The sequence below is a fragment of the Odocoileus virginianus genome, chromosome 9, assembly GCF_023699985.2.
Source record: "Odocoileus virginianus isolate 20LAN1187 ecotype Illinois chromosome 9, Ovbor_1.2, whole genome shotgun sequence".
Lineage (NCBI taxonomy): Eukaryota > Metazoa > Chordata > Mammalia > Artiodactyla > Cervidae > Odocoileus > Odocoileus virginianus.
This window is the reverse complement of record NC_069682.1, coordinates 18,499,875-18,520,701: the sequence shown is the minus strand read 5'-3', so window position 1 is coordinate 18,520,701 and position 20,827 is coordinate 18,499,875. Positions and strand designations below refer to the sequence as shown.

General features: G+C 37.8%; 1 protein-coding gene across 1 annotated transcript in view; it reads right to left on the bottom strand.

Moving 5' to 3' along the window:
* MALRD1 (MAM and LDL receptor class A domain containing 1) overlaps nt 1-20,827 on the bottom strand; it is a 518,391-nt gene that overhangs the window by 446,657 nt on the left and 50,907 nt on the right. Inside the window, exons 9-11 of the mRNA XM_020872693.2 lie at nt 19,474-19,566; nt 16,494-16,701; nt 1,926-2,072 (exon numbers count right to left, since the gene is read on the bottom strand). Coding sequence (XP_020728352.2) covers nt 1,926-2,072; nt 16,494-16,701; nt 19,474-19,566 — 448 coding nt within the window. The remainder of the gene's footprint in view (nt 1-1,925; nt 2,073-16,493; nt 16,702-19,473; nt 19,567-20,827) is intronic.

The following is a 20,827-nucleotide window of genomic DNA, read 5'->3' as shown; positions in this document are numbered from 1 at the left end:
AAAAAACAAGGGCATCACTGTTAGTTATTTATTGCATAGTATTACAGGTCCCCATATAAGAAAATGCATAGCAGTATAGATTTTGCAGCATTGTCATAATATTGTTACCCAATAAGAGGATGGCTAGATATACTACAGCATAGCCAGGCCACAGAAACTAAGCAAATTAACAAAAGGAATTAGGCTTTTTTCTGTTTTAAGGCAAGGTTGAATATCAGGCATCAGATTTAGTCTTCTATCTTACACTAGCAAAGAAATCAAAACAATATATATTATATAATGGTTTTCAAATGTAGGACAATGGGAATATAGAATCACAATGATCTCCAAGAGAGGAAACAAATGAACAAAGCTATACAATTTTCCCAGCTTGCTACCTAAACCCAGTTTTCAACTGCCCATCAGGGAGGGGGAAGCCAGCAGTGTGGTGGTCTTCTCAAGCTGAAAAGCCTGCAATTTGGGGAAACACAAGTGGTCGTAATTCATGAGGCAGAGTTCCAGGAAAAGGAGAGCCGCAAAGAGAGTAAGCTCCGGAGATCTCCAGAGAGTTCTCCCCAAATCTCCACCTGAGTACTGACCAGGGCATGGGCATAAGGATACCACCTGAGGCTGGAGACAACCTTCTAAGAGGAGCAGCTGAAACACTACCCCAAGGTCATAAAGAGCCAGAAACAGTAGGGTCTTTCTACTAACCAGAGTGGAAACATTAATTATATATAGGAATTGGACAGAGTGCTCAAGTCAAATGAAAATTTATGTCCAGACAAAACCCGTAGGCAAATTATATACTCATAATCACCAAAATGTAGGAACAACTCAAATATCTTTCCACTGGTATACACCCAGGTCTAATATATGGTATGTATTCACTTGGTTTAAAAAAACATTATATAAGCTTGGAGGAAATGTACTAGTAATAAATATAGTTCCAATAATTAATAGTCTCCTTCCTATTTTAAACTTTAAATTTAATCCAATCTGCCACAGAATCTGAAGGGAAAAATAAGGCCCACTGGCACAAGAGCAGAAATTAAGATTTTAATCTACTGTTAAATAATAAGCTGAGTTTATAGTTTTAGACAACAGATGGGATGAATAGCCAAAGTCTCACTCTCTGTCCCCTAACATCCTCCCCCACTAACCCCAATTTCCAATGGCTGAAAACACAGTCAACATATTAGTTTTGGTGTACTTCTTTGGACATCTCAAAGGAGAAACAGATATAATGTCTAGTGGAGGTTATACAAGCTTGAAGAGGATCTAAGGCACAGTTGTGTTATTATAAAGTCAGTGTGAAACTAATGTATCCGTGCAATTCATCAAACAAAACAAAAACAGAACAAAACCCTTCTATTTTCCTTGGATTTTTACAACCCTTCAGTGGAATGCTATATATAGTTATGGTTGCTTTATTTTAAGGGGATATGTAAAAACTATACTGCTGGTTAAAATAAAAGGATGTACCGGGAAGAAGTAAGACTGTTACAAAGAAGCTTTAAGAGTGATTAACTTGTATTAGAGTATTTGCAATTTATTTTCCAGCTAGTGCTATATCTGTTCTCTTTTCCTAGAAAAAGGATTAAACTATTCTTTCTGTTTTGCAAAACTTGGGATTGCTCTAAAATGAAGGTATGCCTACTGTACATGATTCATGACAACGAGAGAAAATTATCAAAAGACTTCGCCTCTTCATGCCTTCAATCCCACCTTTAAAAAGGTGTAACAAAATGTTTTGTTATTAAAACAATGCTCCTTTCGGAAAACTCAACCACAAATTATTAAGTTGATTAGAAGAAATGAAAGCAAGACCAACCAGAGTTCCACTTAATACAGTCTATAGTGGGAAGTGAAAATGCACAGAATGATCATCCCACAACAGGAAAAACAACAACAAAAAATGTTAAGAAAAGAGGAAAATATCCTACCATGATTTGTGCTTGTTGGGTGCTCAGCATCAGGAAGATGGGGGTCTGCACTGGGCAACCCTTTCACGAATTCCCACTGTGAATCTTCTGTGAGGAATGGCTCCCAGCCGCAGAAGCCAGACTCAAAGTCACACCTGAGATGACTGGCTATTAAGGACAGAAAAGAGAACAAGTGAGAACAAAGGGGGAGCAAGCAGGGAAATATTGACTCTGGCGTGGCCAATCAACCTGGGTGGTCAGAACCACCACTCTACTTTGTAAAGAATGTTTTCTGATCATCAGAGTCGTTTGGCTTTTTCCAACCTCACAAAGTTCTCCATGTGCTGCGTGAGGCAGCGCCCTTCTACACTCTCTTTCTACACCTGGCACATTTCCTCCTGGTTGGCCATCTCTATTGCATTTAATGACACAAGGTAAAGCTCTGCAGCTTTTCAGAGTAACCAATTCAACTGCCAAGATGAAAAAGATTCACCCGCTGAGATGGTTAAAAGGATGGAATTTAAATTAATTCTGGACACCTGAAGAGCCTGAGGTCAGCACCTTAGAATTCAATCTATTATGTTAGTTTAACAGTTTCTCTAAAAAAAAGAAAAGAAAAAAATCCCCAGCCGCTTTGGATTGCAAGTAAATTAGATATTCTTGAACTTTGCTTTTTTCCTTCCTCTTAATACACAACTACAGAATTGAAAAATACTTAAGTTCCTACATTTCTCACAAAATAACGAGTTCTGGAGAAAGTCAGGATTTAGAGTAAGTTTCCTAAACAACACTCATAGCTTTGTCACCAAATTTGTGAGGGAAAAAACCAGCAAGTTTCAGTGGACTGGGTAGTACACTAGAAATTCTAACAACTTGATTTGTGCTTTCAAGAAATTAATTTCTATCTGTTAAAGTTTCCTTATCCTAAAATAAGAATTATACTATCAGTCTATATTAGATAGCGGTTTGGGAGATAAATCCATGCAATTGATTTAAAATATATTTGCAAGTATCCCTCTTTATGCAGAGGCATTTTCATCACAGAAAGCAGGATAAGACAATTCTTGGTCTCGGTCAAAAAACACCTAAAGTTTTGACAGCTCCCTCAGATCACATTTCTATGATCTTCAATAAAAATAAGAATAGATGTATTTCCACTGAGCTCCAAGTATGTGGCAAGTCTTCTGCATATATTACCATCTGTGTTCACAAACACCCTACAAAGCAAGTGTAATTATCTTTTGGAAACATTAGTGCTAAGTAACTTGCCTATGGTAAATTTTAGTAAATGGAATATCCAGACTTTGAGCTGTCTGATACCAAAGGTTATACTTGGAAGCCTCCCTACACCAGGGACTTTGTCTCAGAATTTAAAAGATGCATCACTGCTTGCTCTTAACTGTTATGTTCAATTTTTTAAAATGTGACCAATTTTACCAGTATATTGAATAAGCTCACTATATCTTAATAATCAAAGGATATTCAAATTTCTATAAAAATGGATGCCTGGGTCAAGACCAGATATTTTATCACTAATATGTCAACTCGTAGAACACTAAAGGGTACTTTGCAGATAAGGCCATAAATTTTCTCTCCATGTAAATTCAATGTTTAGTTCTTAGAGCTATGCTTGTTTAGATACTCATATAATGGATATGTAATGAAAGATTTTTCTCTACAAGCAAATATTATTTCCCCTTAAATGTATTCTTCAAAAATAAAAACAAGCAAATTAACTATAATATAATAATGGGAAAACGTTGCCCATAACCTAATGGTGAATCAACATGACAAGGAAATGCTGTTCACCCACATAGTACTTAACTGGCAATCTATTGCTTCTGGATGTTTTTCTTTTCTCAGCTCTGGTTACAGACTTGCTGGAATACTGCTATTGATAGCAAATTACTGCTCCAAGCAGAGCCTCTTTGGTTTTTTGACAGTGTTAAGAATGTATGACCTAACTGTGACTGTCTCCCTCAGCATCCAGAAAATCTGATCTAGTTCTTTGGTCTTCTGTGAACTTCAGCACCTGCTAAGCAACCTTCCAGCTCTTCTCAGTCAGAAGAATATACAAATAGACAAGGTTTAAATACATAATTGATCTCTGAAATGTGTTAAGTTCCCAGTTCTTTTTTTTTTTTTTTTTCTTTTTTTTTTTTTTAATTTTTATTAGTTGGAGGCTAATTACTTTACATCATTACAGTAGTTTTTGTTATACATTGATATGAATTAGCCATGGATTTACATGTACTCCCTATCCCAGTCCCCCCTCCCACCTCCCTCTCCACCCGATCCCTCTGGGTCTTCCCAGTGCACCAGGCCCGAGCACTTGTCTCATGCACCCAACCTAGGCTGGTGATCTGTTTCACCCTAGATAATAACATGTTTCAATGCTGTTCTCCTGAAACATCCCACCCTCGCCTTCTCCCAGAGTCCACAAGTCTGTTCCATACATCTGAGTCTCTTTTTCTGTTTTGCATATAGGGTTATCGTTACCATCTTTCTAAAGTCCATATATATGTGTTAGTATACTGTAATGGTCTTTATCTTTCTGGCTTACTTCGCTCTGTATAATGGGCTCCAGTTTCATCCATCTCATTAGAACTGATTCAAATGAATTCTTTTTAATGGCTGAGTAATATTCCATGGTGTATATGTACCACAGCTTCCTCATCCATTCGTCTGCTGATGGGCATCTGGGTTGCTTCCATGTCCTGGCTATTATAAACAGTGCTGCGATGAACATTGGGGTGCATGTGTCTCTTTCAGATCTGGTTTCCTTGGTGTGTATGCCCAGAAGTGGGATTGCTGGGTCATACGGCAGTTCTATTTCCAGCTTTTTAAGAAATCTCCATACTGTTTTCCATAGTGGCTGTACTAATTTGCATTCCCACCAACAGTGTAAGAGGGTTCCCTTTTCTCCACACCCTCTCCAGCATTTATTGCTTGTAGACTTTTGGATAGCAGCCATCCTGACTGGCGTATAATGGTACCTCATTGTGGTTTTGATTTGCATTTCTCTGATAATGAGTGATGTTGAGCATCTTTTCATGTGTTTGTTAGCCATCTGTATGTCTTCCTTGGAGAAATGTCTGCTGAGTTCTTTGGCCCATTTCTTGATTGGGTCATTTATTTTTCTGGAGTTGAGCTGAAGGAGTTGCTTGTATATTTTTGAGATTAATCCTTTGTCTGTTGCTTTGTTTGCTATTATTTTCTCCCAATCTGAGGGCTGTCTTTTCACCTTGCTTATAGTTTCCTTTGTTGTGCAAAAGCTTTTAAGTTTCATTAGGTCCCATTTGAACAAAAAGAATAAAATACTTAGGAGTATATCTACCTAAAGAAACAAAAGACCTATACATAGAAAACTATAAAACACTGATGAAAGAAATCAAAGAGGACACAAGCAGATGGAGAAATATACCGTGTTCATGGATTGGAAGAATCAATATTGTCAAAATGGCTATACTACCCAAAGTAATCTATAGATTCAATGCAATTCCTATCAAACTACCAACAGTATTTTTCACAGAACTAGAACAAATAATTTCACAATTTGTATGGAAATACAAAAAACCTCGAATAGCCAAAGTAATCCTGAGAAAGAAGAATGGAACTGGAGGAATCAATCTGCCTGACTTCAGACTCTACTACAAAGCCACAGTCATCAAGACAGTATGGTACTGGCACAAAGACAGAAATATAGATCAATGGAACAGAATAGAAAGCCCAGAGATAAGTCCACGAACCTATGGTCACCTTATCTTCAACAAAGGAGGCAAGGATATACAATGGAAAAAAGATAACCTCTTTAACAAGTGGTGCTGGGAAAACTGGTCAACCACCTGTAAAAGAATGAAACTAGAACACTTTCTAACACCATACACAAAAATAAACTCAAAATGGATTAAAGATCTAAATGTAAGACCAGAAACTATCAAACTCCTAGAGGAGAACATAGGCAAAACACTCTCCGACATAAATCACAGCAGGATCCTCTATGACCCACATCCCAGAAGTTCCCAGTTCTTGATTGTGAACTTGGTCAAGGAATCCCTCATCTCCCAACCACAGGCACCCCCATCTGGGTTGGCCCAGAAATGTCCCAGTTTATACCCATTGTCCAAGGATAATAATTAATACCTCTCCTCTTTCCTCTCAAGTACCCTGTTTGGGCAATAGATTCAATATCGCCCTATTGAAGCAACAAATTACATGTTAATACACAAAGGAAGCAAGCAAGACCATGCAGAGAACAATCCTTGTTATACACAATGGTAACGGCTATAATGCCACTGAATGTGGAAACGGAAAGTACAAAATGACCCAAATATCACCAACTCTTCCACAGATGCTTCACATCTATGCCTGTGTCATGCAACTGCATAAACAGTAAAGAAGTTTTCAAGACAAAATAGATCATATTCATGTTGAAATTCAGCTTTAGAAGAAAAGTTTTAACCATTTCTTTCATTATCTGGACGTTTTATCTTGAAATGTCAATCATTGCACTTTCCACAGAACCCAAAAGACTGTCTCTTGAAAAATGAAAATTAATTTTTAAAGCCCATCACTGTAAAGATATATGAAAGCAAAATAATGCAAAGTGAAAGTTGCTCAGTCATGTCTGACTCTTTGGGACCCCATGGGATATTCTCCAGGCCAGAATACTGGAGTGGGTAGCCTTTCCCTTCTCCAGGGGATCTTCCCAACCCAGGAAACGAACCCAGGTCTCCTGCATTGCAGGCAGATTCCTTACCAGCTGAACCACCAGAGAAGCCCAAGAATACTGGAGTGGGTAGCCTATCCCTTCTTCAAGGGATCTTCCTGACCCAGGAATCAAACCAGGGTCTCTTGCATTGCAGGTGGATTCTTTACCAGCTGAGCTACCAGGGAAGCAATCACCTCTATAAAATGATGCAATCAACTCTATAAAGATCTTAGTGAACTGCTCAGCTGTTTTGCTTTTTTTTTAACCAATGACATTCATTCCAGTACATGTCAAAGGACTTTCTTAAAGCTAAATATTCTAGAACTTAACTGTACTATAAAATAGAAGTCAAATTCCAGTCACCAAAGCTGAAGTCCTTCCATTAATATTTCCCCTACATAATTCCAAATATTTAAGGTAAAGTTATATCTGAAGTAAAACCGGGAGGGCCAAACACATGCAGGCAGCTAATAAATGCCTTATGATACCACATGTGTTAAATGTTAAATATTTATAAAATCTAAAAACTTACCTATTCATATTATACACAAACTGTATTCATGACAAGTAGTGATTTGGATTATCTGGTTGTTTTACTTAAATTTCTGTGACTGCAGAATACATATCACCATCTCTAATCAGAGGATGAGATATGCCACGGTTCATAATTTCAGTGAAATTTCACTGAGTTCATCAGTTAGAGTAATATTTTTAAATTATGACAAAGCTTTCTCTTGCATATTCAACCACTGAAGCATATTGGCAAGAGAAAAAAGAATTTCATTGTGGCAGCTGAGGAAAATTCTGGATCATGAAAATTAAAATATTTATGAACTCCCTGGTTCAGAAGTCAGTCAGTTCTCTATTATATAAGAAAAGAAGTCTGTGTGGGAACGTTACATTCATTAAGCAGATACTAGGTTTTAATATGATTATACTAACAAAAATATTTTATTTATTGAGAACCCACAAGATCTTTTCTCCACTAAGTGAACATATATGTCCCTTACCCTCAGGAGATATTTTAGTAGTCAACATTTTTTTCAAAATATGGAAAGCATTCAGGCACAGTATCACCTTGAAAATTAAACATCGTGCACCGAATTCTTGGTTTAAGTTTCTTTCACTTGAATATTGTACCTTCTCCTTTGAAGTGTCACAGTTTCTATTCGCATTTTAAACACTCTAAAACATTCTTATTTTTTCATTCAATTAAAAGAGTTTTCCCATGGAATTTTCCAAACTGCTTTAATTTAAACACTGATCTGTCCATCCTTCCGTCCTTGTTGACACACAGTCTTTCTGCATGAACTATACATATATATTTTTTCTTTCAACATTTTATTGTGGTAAAATATACTTATATGGGCTTCCTTTGTAGTTCAGTTGGTAAAGAATCTGCCTGCAATGTAGGAAACCCCAGTTTGATTCCTGGGTCAGGAAGATTCCCCTGGAGAAGGAAATGGCAACCCACTCCGTTATTCTTGCCTGGAGAACCCCATGGACAGAGGAGCCTGGTGGGCTATAGTCCATGGGGTTGCAAGAGTCAGACATGACTTAGTGACTAAACCACCACCATACTTACTATAAAATTTACCTTTTTGACCATTTTTAAGTGTCCAGTTGAGTGGCAGTAAGCACTGTTACACAGTTGTATGACCATCATGTGTCTCCAGAACTTTCCCATCATCTCAAAGCCAAACTCCATACCCAGTAAACATTCTCATTTTTCCCTTCCCTTCAACCTCTGGCAACCACCATTCTGCTTCCTGTTTTGAGCCTCCAGGTAAGTAGAATTATATAATGTTTGTCCTGCTGTGACCTGTATATTTCACTTAGCAAAATGTCCTCAAGATTTAGCCACGTTGTAGCATATGTTGGAAAATTAGGTATATTTTATATGTTAGTTGTTCTGCTAGCCAACGTACACCTTTAGACCAGGTATGCATACACCAATGTATACTGATGTATGTTACATTTTATCTTATTAGAAATGTGGTAGAAAATATATGGCATGAGTATTTTATTCTTAAATGTCCCTCTTTTATACAGGATCATATTAACAACCATCAAAAATCTATAGTTCAGAATTGTGCAGTATTTGCCTTTCTGTGACTGGCTTATTTCACTTAGAATGATGATGCCACTTCTATGAGGTGGAAAACACTGGAAAACATATGCTGTTCAGTTGATACAAATATTTGGTTATGCAAAATAGTGTCTATAGTCAAAACAGTGTATTATACACTTGGCCAATTGTTTTGCAATACTTAATACTAGTAAAAAAAAAAAAAAATAACGTTTTGTGAAATATTTTGAAATGGGAGAGGCAAAAAGGAGAAGGAGCATGAAAAAAGCTCAGTTGTCTGCTCCACGAGCACCCGCTCAGCAGAACCGTCCTTCGTGTCCATTTAAACGACGTATTTTAAGCTGAAAGTGCTGTGGGACAGGCATTTGCCTGTGCGTCTCCAACACCAATCTTGAGCCTTTAAGAGTGGACAGTGGCGACGTTTTCCTGGGCAAGAGCATCCAGGCTATTTGGAACTTTGACAGGTGATATCCTCCACTAGAAAGAAGTTCTACAAAACTGCTTGCAGTAAGCCACGCAATGGCACTTCCTCATCCTTGCAGGGCTTACAGTCCTGCTCCTGCTCTGAGAACTGGAAAGGCCTGCGCTCCTCGCTGCTCGGGGCTCTCTGGCCACCACCCCTCTCCTCAGGGGCTGGCTCCCCTCGGTCACAGCGTCCAGGCTTCCCCGCCTCCAGCGGCTGATCCGGGCTCCCAGGTGCACACCTCCCTGGACCTTCCGCGGCTCGGGTCATGTCCTCCCACAAGGACCACGGCCGCTTGGGCACCTTCCCCAGCAACACATCTCCTGCCCCGGGGTGTCAGAGGTGGTGGCCCCCCTTTCCCTCCGACGCCCCCACCTCCGCTCCTCCGGTCTCTTCCAAGAAGGAGGAGCCGCGGCGATGGTGAGGACTCAGCAGAAGCGCCCGGGTCCCGGGGCGCTGCCCCGGGGGGATGCCCTGCTAAGGGGAGGCCCCAGACCTGGGTGACCTGCGGCGATGGCCAAGGGGCCTGTGCCTTTGCCTTCAGGACCAAGATCGCTAGGGCAGCGGGTCGTAGGTCCTGCGGCGCCCCTTTCACCACCCTAATGAACGCTGAACCTAGACATCGCGACGCGGGTTCACCTGCAAGGGCCGGTCGTGGAGGCTGCTAGACCAAGGCAGGGGTTCACCTGCGGCAGGTGGGCACCGAACCGTTCCGCTGCTGAGAAATGTTGGAACACTCGGCGGCCCTTAACTGACCTGAGCCAGAGAAAGACCAGGAGGCAGCGGAGGAGGAAGTGGGAGCGGAGCGCAGCCCCGGTACCGCCAGCTGCCCCTCCCCTGCCACGCCCTTTGCCTCTGCGGCCAGCAGATAGGGGCTGGTACCCTCCAGCTCCTAGACCTCCAGGGCGCCTGTGTGCACGGCCCCACCCGGTTAGCAAGAAAAATCTTGGGTCAAGGGTTTTGGCTGCAAAAAGGTGGGGCGGGGTGGGGGGGGGGGGCGCCGGGAGGAAGGGGTAGGGGAGGACAAGGAAAACTTTGGAGGTGAAGGATGCTGCACAGGTTTCACAAGTGTATGCATATGTCCAAAGTAATCCAACTGTATACATTCATTTTGTGCAGTTTTTGTACATCAGTATTGGAGAAGGAAATGGCAACCCACTCCAGTACTCTTTCCTGGAGATCCCATGGAGGGAGGAGCCTGGTAGGCTACAGTCCATGAGGTTGGTTGCAAAGAGTCGGAGACGTCTGAGCGACTTCACTTTCACTTTGTACATCAATATATCTTAATAGCACTATTTTAAAACTATAGTTTTGGGAATTATAATGATGCCCTTAGGTATTAGTGAAGTACCAGGAGTTTTGTTTTCTATCATAAAAGGCCTCCAATTTGCCTTTTAAGACTGTTTCCTCCTACAGTTTTCTCTCCACCTGTTTTCTTTTTTCAGAAAGTGTTGTCCGCCTCCATTTTGAAAGCCTTTTAGGCACAGTGGTTCTTCAATTTTAAAACATGCAGGTGAATCATCTCGGGCACTGTTAAAATGCAACTTTGGGTTCCATAAGACTGGGTTGTAGCCTGAAATTCTGTGTTTCCAAGGAACTCTCAGATGCTGCTGCCGAGACTACTGGTCAACCAAGTAACACTAATGGTAGGAACAGCAGAATCCGTTTTTCCTTTACCATTAGCTACTTTTGGAAAAGTACTGGACTGGAGGCTCAATCAACTACATTTGTTAAAATAATGTAAAAGTAAGAGGACCTTGGTAAAGAAACACCACCTGAGTAAATATGCATTTTGCAAATTTCACACTAACCACAGATACCAACTGATAACATTCATGAGTTAATATTTACTTAGCCTCTGGGATACAGTAAAAAAATTTGATGTATTCAAGCTGTATATATGAACTATCAGTTCAGTTGCTCAGCAGTGTCTGACTCGATGACCCCATGGACTACAACGTGTCAGGCTTCCCTGTCTATCACCAACACTCAGAGGGTGCTTAAACTCATGTCCATCAGTCAGCGATGCCATCCACCATCTCATCCTCTGTCATCCCTTTCTCCTCCTGCCTTCAATCTTTCCCAGCAGCAGGGTATTTTCCAATGAGTCAGTTCTTCACATTGGGTGCCCAAAGTATTGGAACTTCAGCTTCAGCAACAGTCCTTCCAATGACTCAGTTCAGTTCAGTCCCTCAGTCATGTCTGACTCTTTGCAACCCCATGAATTGCAGCACACCAGGCCTCCCTGTCCATCACCAGCTCCTGAGTTTACTCTAAATCATGTCCATTGAGTCAGTGATGCCATCCAGCCATCTCATCCTCTGCCGTCCCCTTCTCCTCCTGCCCCTAATCTCTCCCAGCATCAGGGTCTTTTCCAACGAGTCAACTCCTCGCATGAGGTGGCCAAAGTATTGGAGTTTCAGCTTCAGCATCAGTCCTTCCAATGAACACCCAGGACTGATCTCCTTTAGGATGGACTGGCTGGATCTCTTTGCAGTCCAAGGGACTCTCAAGAGTCTTCTCAACACCACAGTTCAAAAGCATCAATTCTTAGGCGTTCAGCTTTCTTCACAGTCCAACTCTCACATCCATACATAACCACTGGAAAAACCATAGCCTTGACTAGACGGACCTTTGTTGGCAAAGTAATGTCTCTGCTTTTTGATATGCTATCTAGGTTGCTCATAACTTTCCTTCCAAGGAGTAAGCGTCTTTTAATTTTATGGCTGCAATCACCATCTACAGTGATTTTGGAGCCCAGAAAAATAAAGTCTGACACTGTTTCCACTGTCTCCCCATCTATTTGCCATGAAGTGATGGGACCAGACGCCATGATCTTAGTTTTCTGAATGTTGAGCTTTAAGCCAACTTTTCACTCTCCTCTTTCACTTTCATCAAGAGGCTCTTTAGTTCCTCTTCACTTTCTGCCATAAGGGTGGTGTCGTCTGGATATCTGAGGTTATTGATATTTCTCCCGGCTATCTTCATTCCAGCTTGTGCTTCTTCCAGCCCAGCATTTCTCATGATGTACTCTGCATATAAGTTAAATAAGCAGGGTGAAAATATACAGCCTTGACATACTCCTTTCCCGATTTGGAACCAGTCTGTTGTTCCATGTCCAGTTCTAACTGTTGCTTCCTGACCTGCATATAGGTTTCTCAAGAGGCAGGTCGGGTGGTCTGGTATGCCCATCTCTTTCAGAATTTTCCACAGTTTATTGTGATCCACACAGTTGAAGGCTTTGGCATAGTCAATAAGCAGAAATAGATGTTTTTCTGGAACTCTCTTGCTTTTTTGATGATCCAGCGGATGTTGGCAATTTGATCTCTGGTTTCTCTGCCTTTACTAAAACCAGCTTGAACATCTGGAATTTCACCATTCACGTATTGCTGAAGCCTGGCTTGGAGAATTTTAAGCATCACTTTATTAGCATGTGAGATGAGTGCTATTGTGTGGTAGTTTGAACATTCTTTGGGATTGCCTTTCTTTCATATTGGAATGAAAACTGACCTTTTCCAGTCCTGTGGCCACTGCTGAGTTTTCCAAATTTGCTGGCATATTGAGTGCAGCACTTTCACAGCATCATCTTTCAGGATTTAAAATAGCTCAACTGGAATTCCATCACATCCACTAGCTTTGTTCATAGTGATACTTTCTAAGGCCCACTTGACTTCACATTCCAGGATGTCTGGCTCTAGGTGAGTGATCACACCGTCATGATTATCTGGGTCATGAAGATCTTTTTTGTACAGTTCTTCTGTGTATTCTTGCCACCTCTTCTTAATATCTTCTGTTTCTGTTAGGTCCTTATCATTTCTGTCCTTTAGCAAACCCATCTTTGCATGAAATGTTCCCTTGGTATATCTAATTTTCTTGAAGAAATCTCTAGTCTTTCCCATTCTGTTGTTTTCCTCTATTTGCATTGATCACTGAGGAAGGCTTTCTCATCTCTCCTTGCTATTCTTTGGAACTCTGCATTCAAATGGGAATATCTTTCCTTTTCTCCTTTGGTTTTTGCTTCTATTCTTTTCACAGCTACTTGTAAGTCCTCCTCAGACAGCCGTTTTGCTTTTTTGCATTTCTTTTCCATGGGGATGGTCTTGATCCCTGTCTCCTGTACAATGTCACAAACCTCCCTCTATAGTTCATCAGCCATGTCTATCAGATCTAGTCTCTTAAATCTATTTCTCACTTCCACTGTATAATCATAAGGGATTTGACTTAGGTCATACCTGAATGGTGTAGTGGTTTTCCCTACTTTCTTCAATTTAAGTCTGAATTTGGCAATAAGGATTTCATGATCTGAGCCACAGTCAGCTCCTGGCCTTGTTTTTGCTGACTGTATAGAGCTTCTCCATCTTTGGCTGCAAAAATTATAATCAATCTGATTTCGGTATTGACCATCTGGTGATGTCCATGTGTAGAGTCTTCTCTTGTGTTGTTGGAAGAGGGTGTTTGCTATGACCAGTGCATTCTCTTGGCAATACTCTATTAGTCTTTGCCCTGTTTCATTCAGTACTCCAAGGCCAAATTTGCCTGTTACTCCAGGTGTTTCTTGACTTCCTATTTTTGCATGACAGTCCCCTATAATGAAAAGGACATCATTTTACTCAGGACTTTATGATTGACTGATTTGATCTACTTGCAGTCCAAGGGATTCTCAAGAGTCTTCTCCAACACCACAATTCAAAAGCATCAATTCTTTGGCACTCAGTTTTCTTTATAGTCCAACTCTCACAACCATACATGACTACTCTAAAAACCGTAGCTTTGACTAGATAGATCTTTGCTGGCAAAGTAATGTCTCTGCTTTTTAATACGCTGTCTCGGTTGGTCATAACTTTCCTTCCAAGGAGTAAATGTCTTTGAATTTCATGGCTGCAGTCACCATCTGCAGTAGTTTTGGAGCCCCCGAATATAAAGTCTCTCACTGTTTCCATTGTTTCCCCATCTATTTCCCATGAAGTGATGGGACTGGATGCCATGATCTTAGTTTTCTGAATGTTGAGTTGTAAGACACTTTTTCCACTCTCTTCTTTCACTTTCATCAGGAGGCTCTTTAGTTCTTCTTTGTTTTCTGCCATAAGGGTGGTGTCATCTGCATATCTGAGGCTGTTGATATTTCTCCCGGCAATATGAGCTATACCAATCTAGAGATTCAACCTATGCCGACATTTAAAAAAAGGATATAAAATCATTTTTCTTGAGCTTTATGGACCTGAAAATTTTATTTATAAAAAAAATTTGTATAACAAATTCAAATTTGTAATATACAAACTCAAAGTATGTTGTACAATGTTTGAAATTGGCTTAAAATGTCAGAGGAAAGCCTCTTATTTTGTAATAACATATATATATACATGTGTTTATATACTTTATATAGGGGATATGACTTAAGAATGTAGCCATGTTACATACTACAAAACATATATATACTTTGATGTCAACATGAATATTTCATGTACATATTTGTATAATCATTTTTGCTTGTAGGAACTTATTTGTATAGTAATGGAATTTTTAGAATCAATACAATGCTACACTATTTTATGCACTAAAGTATTTAACATGTTTTTCATATTACACATGGGCTGCACATGCTAAATACTTTAGTGCAGAAAACAGTGTAACATTATAACATTTACATCAATTCTAGTAATTCCATGACTATACAATAATTTCCTCCAAGCAAAATTGATTATACAAATATGTACATGAAACACTCATGCTGACACCAAACTATATGGATGTTTTGTAATATGTAACATGGCTATCTTTTTTATGTTATATCTCCTATATAAAGCTGATCTAAATCTAGCAAGCATGCCAGTTGTTCTTTGACAATTTGTCTAAATGATCTTACATTATTTGGAAAATTTAGCTGACTATGAAGCAAAACTACATCTGTCCCTGAATTCACACAAAGGAAACAGCAAAATGGTATCAAGATATAATCTATGGGTGAAATGTCAGATAAGTAATCAATAAAACTTACAATAAAGAGATATGGGAAAGTATGTCCAAAATCAAATGCTAAAGTATCTAGTAATATTCTAGGTGAAATTCGATGAAGAAAATCAGTTAAAAGGATAGCATAAAGAATCCTTCAACTGCAGGGAAAGAAAGGAGAAAGGCTATTAGTAAGTTTAAGTTTCAATATGTGGAATTGAAAAGACAAGAAATATATTTACTCTTAATTACTGAAATTGAGAATAATACAAGCCATTAGAAAGGTGAATTTGTCCCAAGAAATGAACCAAATTGTCTGTAAAAAAACTTTTTAATGAAGCAAAACAGAGGAAAGTGACAGTCGCATTAGAGAAAATGAAATGCCTCTTTTCTAATGAAAAAAAAAGGGCACAAGAAAATCCATGGAGATCATATCAGTAAGGAGATTATTTTACTTAAATTTATGGTTAAAACTAAGTGTACATTTTTGTCCCTTTGTCCATTACTCTCAGTAAAATCCTTACTCACCAATCAGCAGAAACATACTGTACAAAGCTTTCCATTAAAAAGGTGACATTCATCTTATTATAATATTTTTATGTTGCTCAACAAAATATATCACAAAAATAAAGCACTGCAGCAAAAATAAATGTAAAGTTTTTAATAATTAAGAGACCCTCCTGTTTGTGATATAGAAATTGGATGAATTTAGTTGTATTCATTGTTTCTAAAAAGACAAGCATTTTAGTTGCTAAGTTACCTCATATGAATGAAAACCATGATGTAGGTTGTAAATTAAATTATATTTCTTTCTGATATAACTAGGTTTGAATAGTAAAAGAATTTATCATTACTCTTATCAAAGACTCTTCATAAAAGGTCTGAAGTAAAGGAGTTGGGCCTTTTTGCCTAATCATGAATACCAACCATGGCTGATTTCTACATCATCATGGCTATCTGGAAGGTAACAACAGCCCTCCTTCTCTTTCCCCTTGCCCCACAGCTTTCTACATAATTGGTCAGAATGGAAAAAAATCTCACATTTAAAAAAGGTTATTAGCCCATAGTAAATTTGTATTTAAGAGAAGAATACAAATAGATTCTTTCTCCCATCCATTTTCTTCTTACTCAAAATACACACATCTCACTCATCATCACAACTATTCATTTGTTGAACAAATTGATTCTGAGAGTGAGCAAAAAGCACCGAGACATTAAGTTAGCATAGAGACGCCCACAAGGAATAATGCTTATGGCTTCAAAATGAGAACGTACATTCATCTTACTTCATACATACTAACTTCACCTTGCTCAAGATAAATTCAACCACTATCATGAATGCGAGCATAGGAGTGAGTCAACCATTAATTTACTTACAGCAAGTTGCCGGGTCCTCATCACTCTCATCAGAACAGTCCCGCCAAGAGTCACAGACCAATTCTCGAGCAATGCACTGGCCGCTGGCACAGGTGAATTCTTCTGCAGAGCAAAGTTGTCTGGACGGGGCCTGGGCACAGGCGTAGACCCACAGGTCATCAAGCCCAATAAAACCTTTGTGGCTCAAAATAGTCCCTTCAAAAATAACCTTCAGGGAAGCACAGAGAACAATTTGTGACCTTAAAAATCTCTTCCAAAAGGCTCCAGAAATAATATTAGAGATTCAAGAATTATTAAGAAAAATGCCTTTTTAAAGATAAAGCAAATACAATTAAGAAGCAAATACAACTAAGAATAAAGCTCCCATCTGATAAGCTTGACTCACACACATCAGATTGATGGGCACATTAGAGCCACCGAGGTGTCTAAGAAACCACCCGTGATCTGATGATCTGATCTGAAAAATCACCCGTGATCATGATCCCCTTAATCACCAACCATGTCCCTGACTGCAGACTTACTTGGTCATCATTTTCACAGCCCACTGACTTTAATATTCAAGGAAAAGAATAAGTGTTGTTGCTATTTATGTAACAAGAGTTATAGATGCACTTGGTTTTTTAACTATCGAGATTAGTTACTAGGTAGGAAGTGAAGTGTCAGGTAGATAAAAAGGGGTGCAATAGAATAGGAAAACACTTAAAAGAATAAATTTTAAAATCTATTAATCCTTATAAAAGAATTTCTCTAACAATCAAAGAAGTACTAATTAAAGGAAATGAACTCATTTTCTGTAACTGAATTGCAGGCTTTCTAAAGGTATAAGATACCAGCAAGTTGAAACAACCATACGTTGCTATTCTAGTGTAAGATGATGTGGAAGTATTAATATCCCTTGAGGTTTTAATGAGAGCAATTATTAGGTAACACCAAGAGTGCAAAAGAAATCAAAAACTGTATAGCAGATGCCTTATTCTCTGCCATCCAATATGGTAGTCACTAGCTACCTAGTGCTATATCAATTTACATGAACTAAAATTAAGTTAAAAGTCAGTTCCACATTTTAATAGTTACATTTCAAGAATTCAGTAACCACATATGGCTACTGACTACCACACTGGAGAACACAAATAAAATTGCCATTAACACAGAAAGTTCTGTTGATCAGCACTGAACTAAATATTGGGTTTGGTTTGGTTTTCATGGAATACAGCAAAAGTATTTCTATTTTTTGAAGTATAGTTAATTTATAATATTGTGTTTCAGATGTCCTGCATAGTAATTCAGGGGGTATTTTTTTTGCATCGATATTGTTAATATGTAAATAAGATTCTAGGAACAAAGACTGACTTCTTTTAGTCTCTTCCAGCTTCAAGTGTCTGAGAAATTTTCTTTTCAAAAAGATGAGCAATATACATTTAAGAATTATTTAAGATCAAGTTCGCATAAATATTTAACAATTTATAAAATAATAAATTTAAATATTTCATAGTAAGAAAACTTTGCATCTTTTTCCATAATGACTATATGTTAAAATCATTGCACCTACAGCTGTGTATTTTCACAGTCTCAAGATATCAGATATACAGAAGTGATTTCAGTTTAGGTTTCCAAAATTTTGAGTTTCAATTTTGATCTCAAAAGTCTGCCATTAATGAAAAGCTAGTTACATTTAATATGCACTTGGAAATGGTAACTCCAAAATTATTTTCATTACATTTTTTATCTCTGAGTTAAGTACCAAAACAAACTTTAATATTTAGTTTATGAAAAAATAATAAAGGTCCAATCATTTAGTACTTCTTTCAGAAACTATAGAGGTAGATAGGAGCTTAGAAAAGTGAAAATAGTATCAAAATGTTTACTCAATGGGCTATGATATAAACCTCAACTTCTGAGATCGCTACAAAAATGCTGTGAATTGTAAGTTCCAAACTCAGTTGTAAATTGGATTTAAAAAATCTGCATAGTCACAGTTCATATCATTTGGGTCCTCCTTTTAATACCTAGAAAAATGTATGAGTGTGATATTACCTTAAAGGAATAAAATTGGTTTCATAAGCCACACATACAATCAGCCTCATTATTTTACACTTATACTCCAGTATAAATGTATTTATGTACTCTTTATATAACACAAAATGAATGGAACCTTAAAGTACTATACTTTAAAAATAAAAAATCTAAACAGCAATTAATAATACCAGAATTTCAACGTTGATCTGACATTACTACACATTGCAATATTGCCATGATATTAGAAAAGAAATGCTAAACACTGAATATGAAAGTTTTTAAATGTTACCAGATATTTTTATGCACAATCTCAACTCTATATACAACACAAAACCCCAAGTTAATAATTTTAAGAGATAGCATTCCCACTGAGCATATGTATATTTCAGATGCATCTTTGGACAGGTAGAGTTACCCATGCATTATAAAGATGTGAATTCCTGCATTCAAAATATTTGCATATACTCTCTTGATTTTTCAGTACTGGTTTATTTTTTATCTGCTTCAAATGCAACTGGCTTCCTTGATTGTACTGCACAGTGTTTGGGGATGCTAGGGAAGGAGCCCATGGAGAATGAGGATGCTTTAAACAAGAGTAGTTAATATTCTCATCATTTCAAAAACTTTTGTTGAATACTGAATTATATAAAATTTGAATGTGTCAATCTTTTGTTTGAGAGTGACCTGTAGCTTCAGTATAAGAACTGTATTATTCTTTCCTAGATTTGATCACTACACTAACTCTGTTTAAAAAAAAAATAGTAGTTACTTTCTTGCTTCTCCACTCAAGCAAATTTGACTTGAGTACAGGTAGGTACAATGAAAACAAGCAATTGCTCTCCCTAAACATATGAGTCTACATTGCTAATTTAAATGCTAATTTAAATTAATAACAAATGATAAATTAACTACAAGTCTAAAAATTAAACCTGTGATAAAAAATACTTGTTTTTCCCTTTTATACCTTAAATGTCTTCAGTTCTTCTGGTATTACCACATCCACTTTCACCCATTTTCTGTGAGTTGATGTGTTGTATATCCAAAATATTTCTTCTTCCTTTGATTCAAAGGAAAAAACATCACTCCATTCCCAAAATTTTACTCTCATATTTATATAGGTTCCCTCTTAATTACATTTCAGTAGAGTTGATTGTACCTGTAGGATATTAAGTACTAAAAAACTGAAGTATTGTTTAAAATGGTATATTATATTTTGAGAGAAAAATAAAGAAATGGAGATAAGGAGGGATGAAAAGAGAGAGCACAGAAAATGTTTAAGTTAGTGAAAATACTCTTTATGATAATATAATAATGGATCCATGTCATTCATTATATATTTGTCCAAACCCACAGAATATGCAGCCCTAAACATGAACCCTAATGTAAATTAGAGACCTTAGGTGATAATGACATGTCAGTATAGGTTCATCAATTGTAACATGTGTGCCATTCTAGTGGAAGATGATACTAATGGGGGAAACTATGAATATGTGGGAACAGGGAGTTTACGGGAAATCTCTGTACCTTTGTTTTGATTTTGCTGTGACTCTAAAACCACTCTATAAAAATTATCTTTTAAAAAATAAGGAAACAAAGTGTATATACATAATAAAGCCGCCTATTTTTTATGATGGAGAATAAGTTTAGAAGGAAAATTTGAATGGAATCTTGAATAAATACTACACTTCAAAATATAAAATTCTATGTATCAATTAATAAACCAGCTATTTAAACATTGATCCCACTGACATTACTACATTTTGCAATATTGCCTTGATTAAAGAAAAGAAAAAATGCAGGCAAATATTTAACATGAAAGTTAAAAAATGTTATCAGATATATTTTCTGCACAATCTCAAATATTTTTTCCTATGGAAGAAGTCATTCCAAGTTCCAAATAATACAGTTCTTTTCTGGAGATTATATTTCTATTTTACTCTCCAGTCACTCAATCAAAGACCTTTCCATGTCTTCTAAAGCATCCTATGTCAGGTGTCTGTATGATGGTCATTTTCCAGGTTGCAAAGTATGTGCAAAACTATATTGCTATGTACTAGGAGGTCATATATTTGATAAAAGTGCGTAAAGTACTCCACAGTTTTGCCCATGGTGTTGGACTTTTATGATTTTGATTGTGCTTTCATTCTATGACATAACTCTATTTTCCTTAGATTTAGTGATATATATAATCACTGTGGATGGTGACTACGGCAAAGAAATCAGAAGACGATTGCTTCTGTCAGGAAAGCTATGACAAATCTAGACAACCTGTTGAAAAGCAGAGACATTACTCTGCCAACAAAGGGCCATATAGTCAA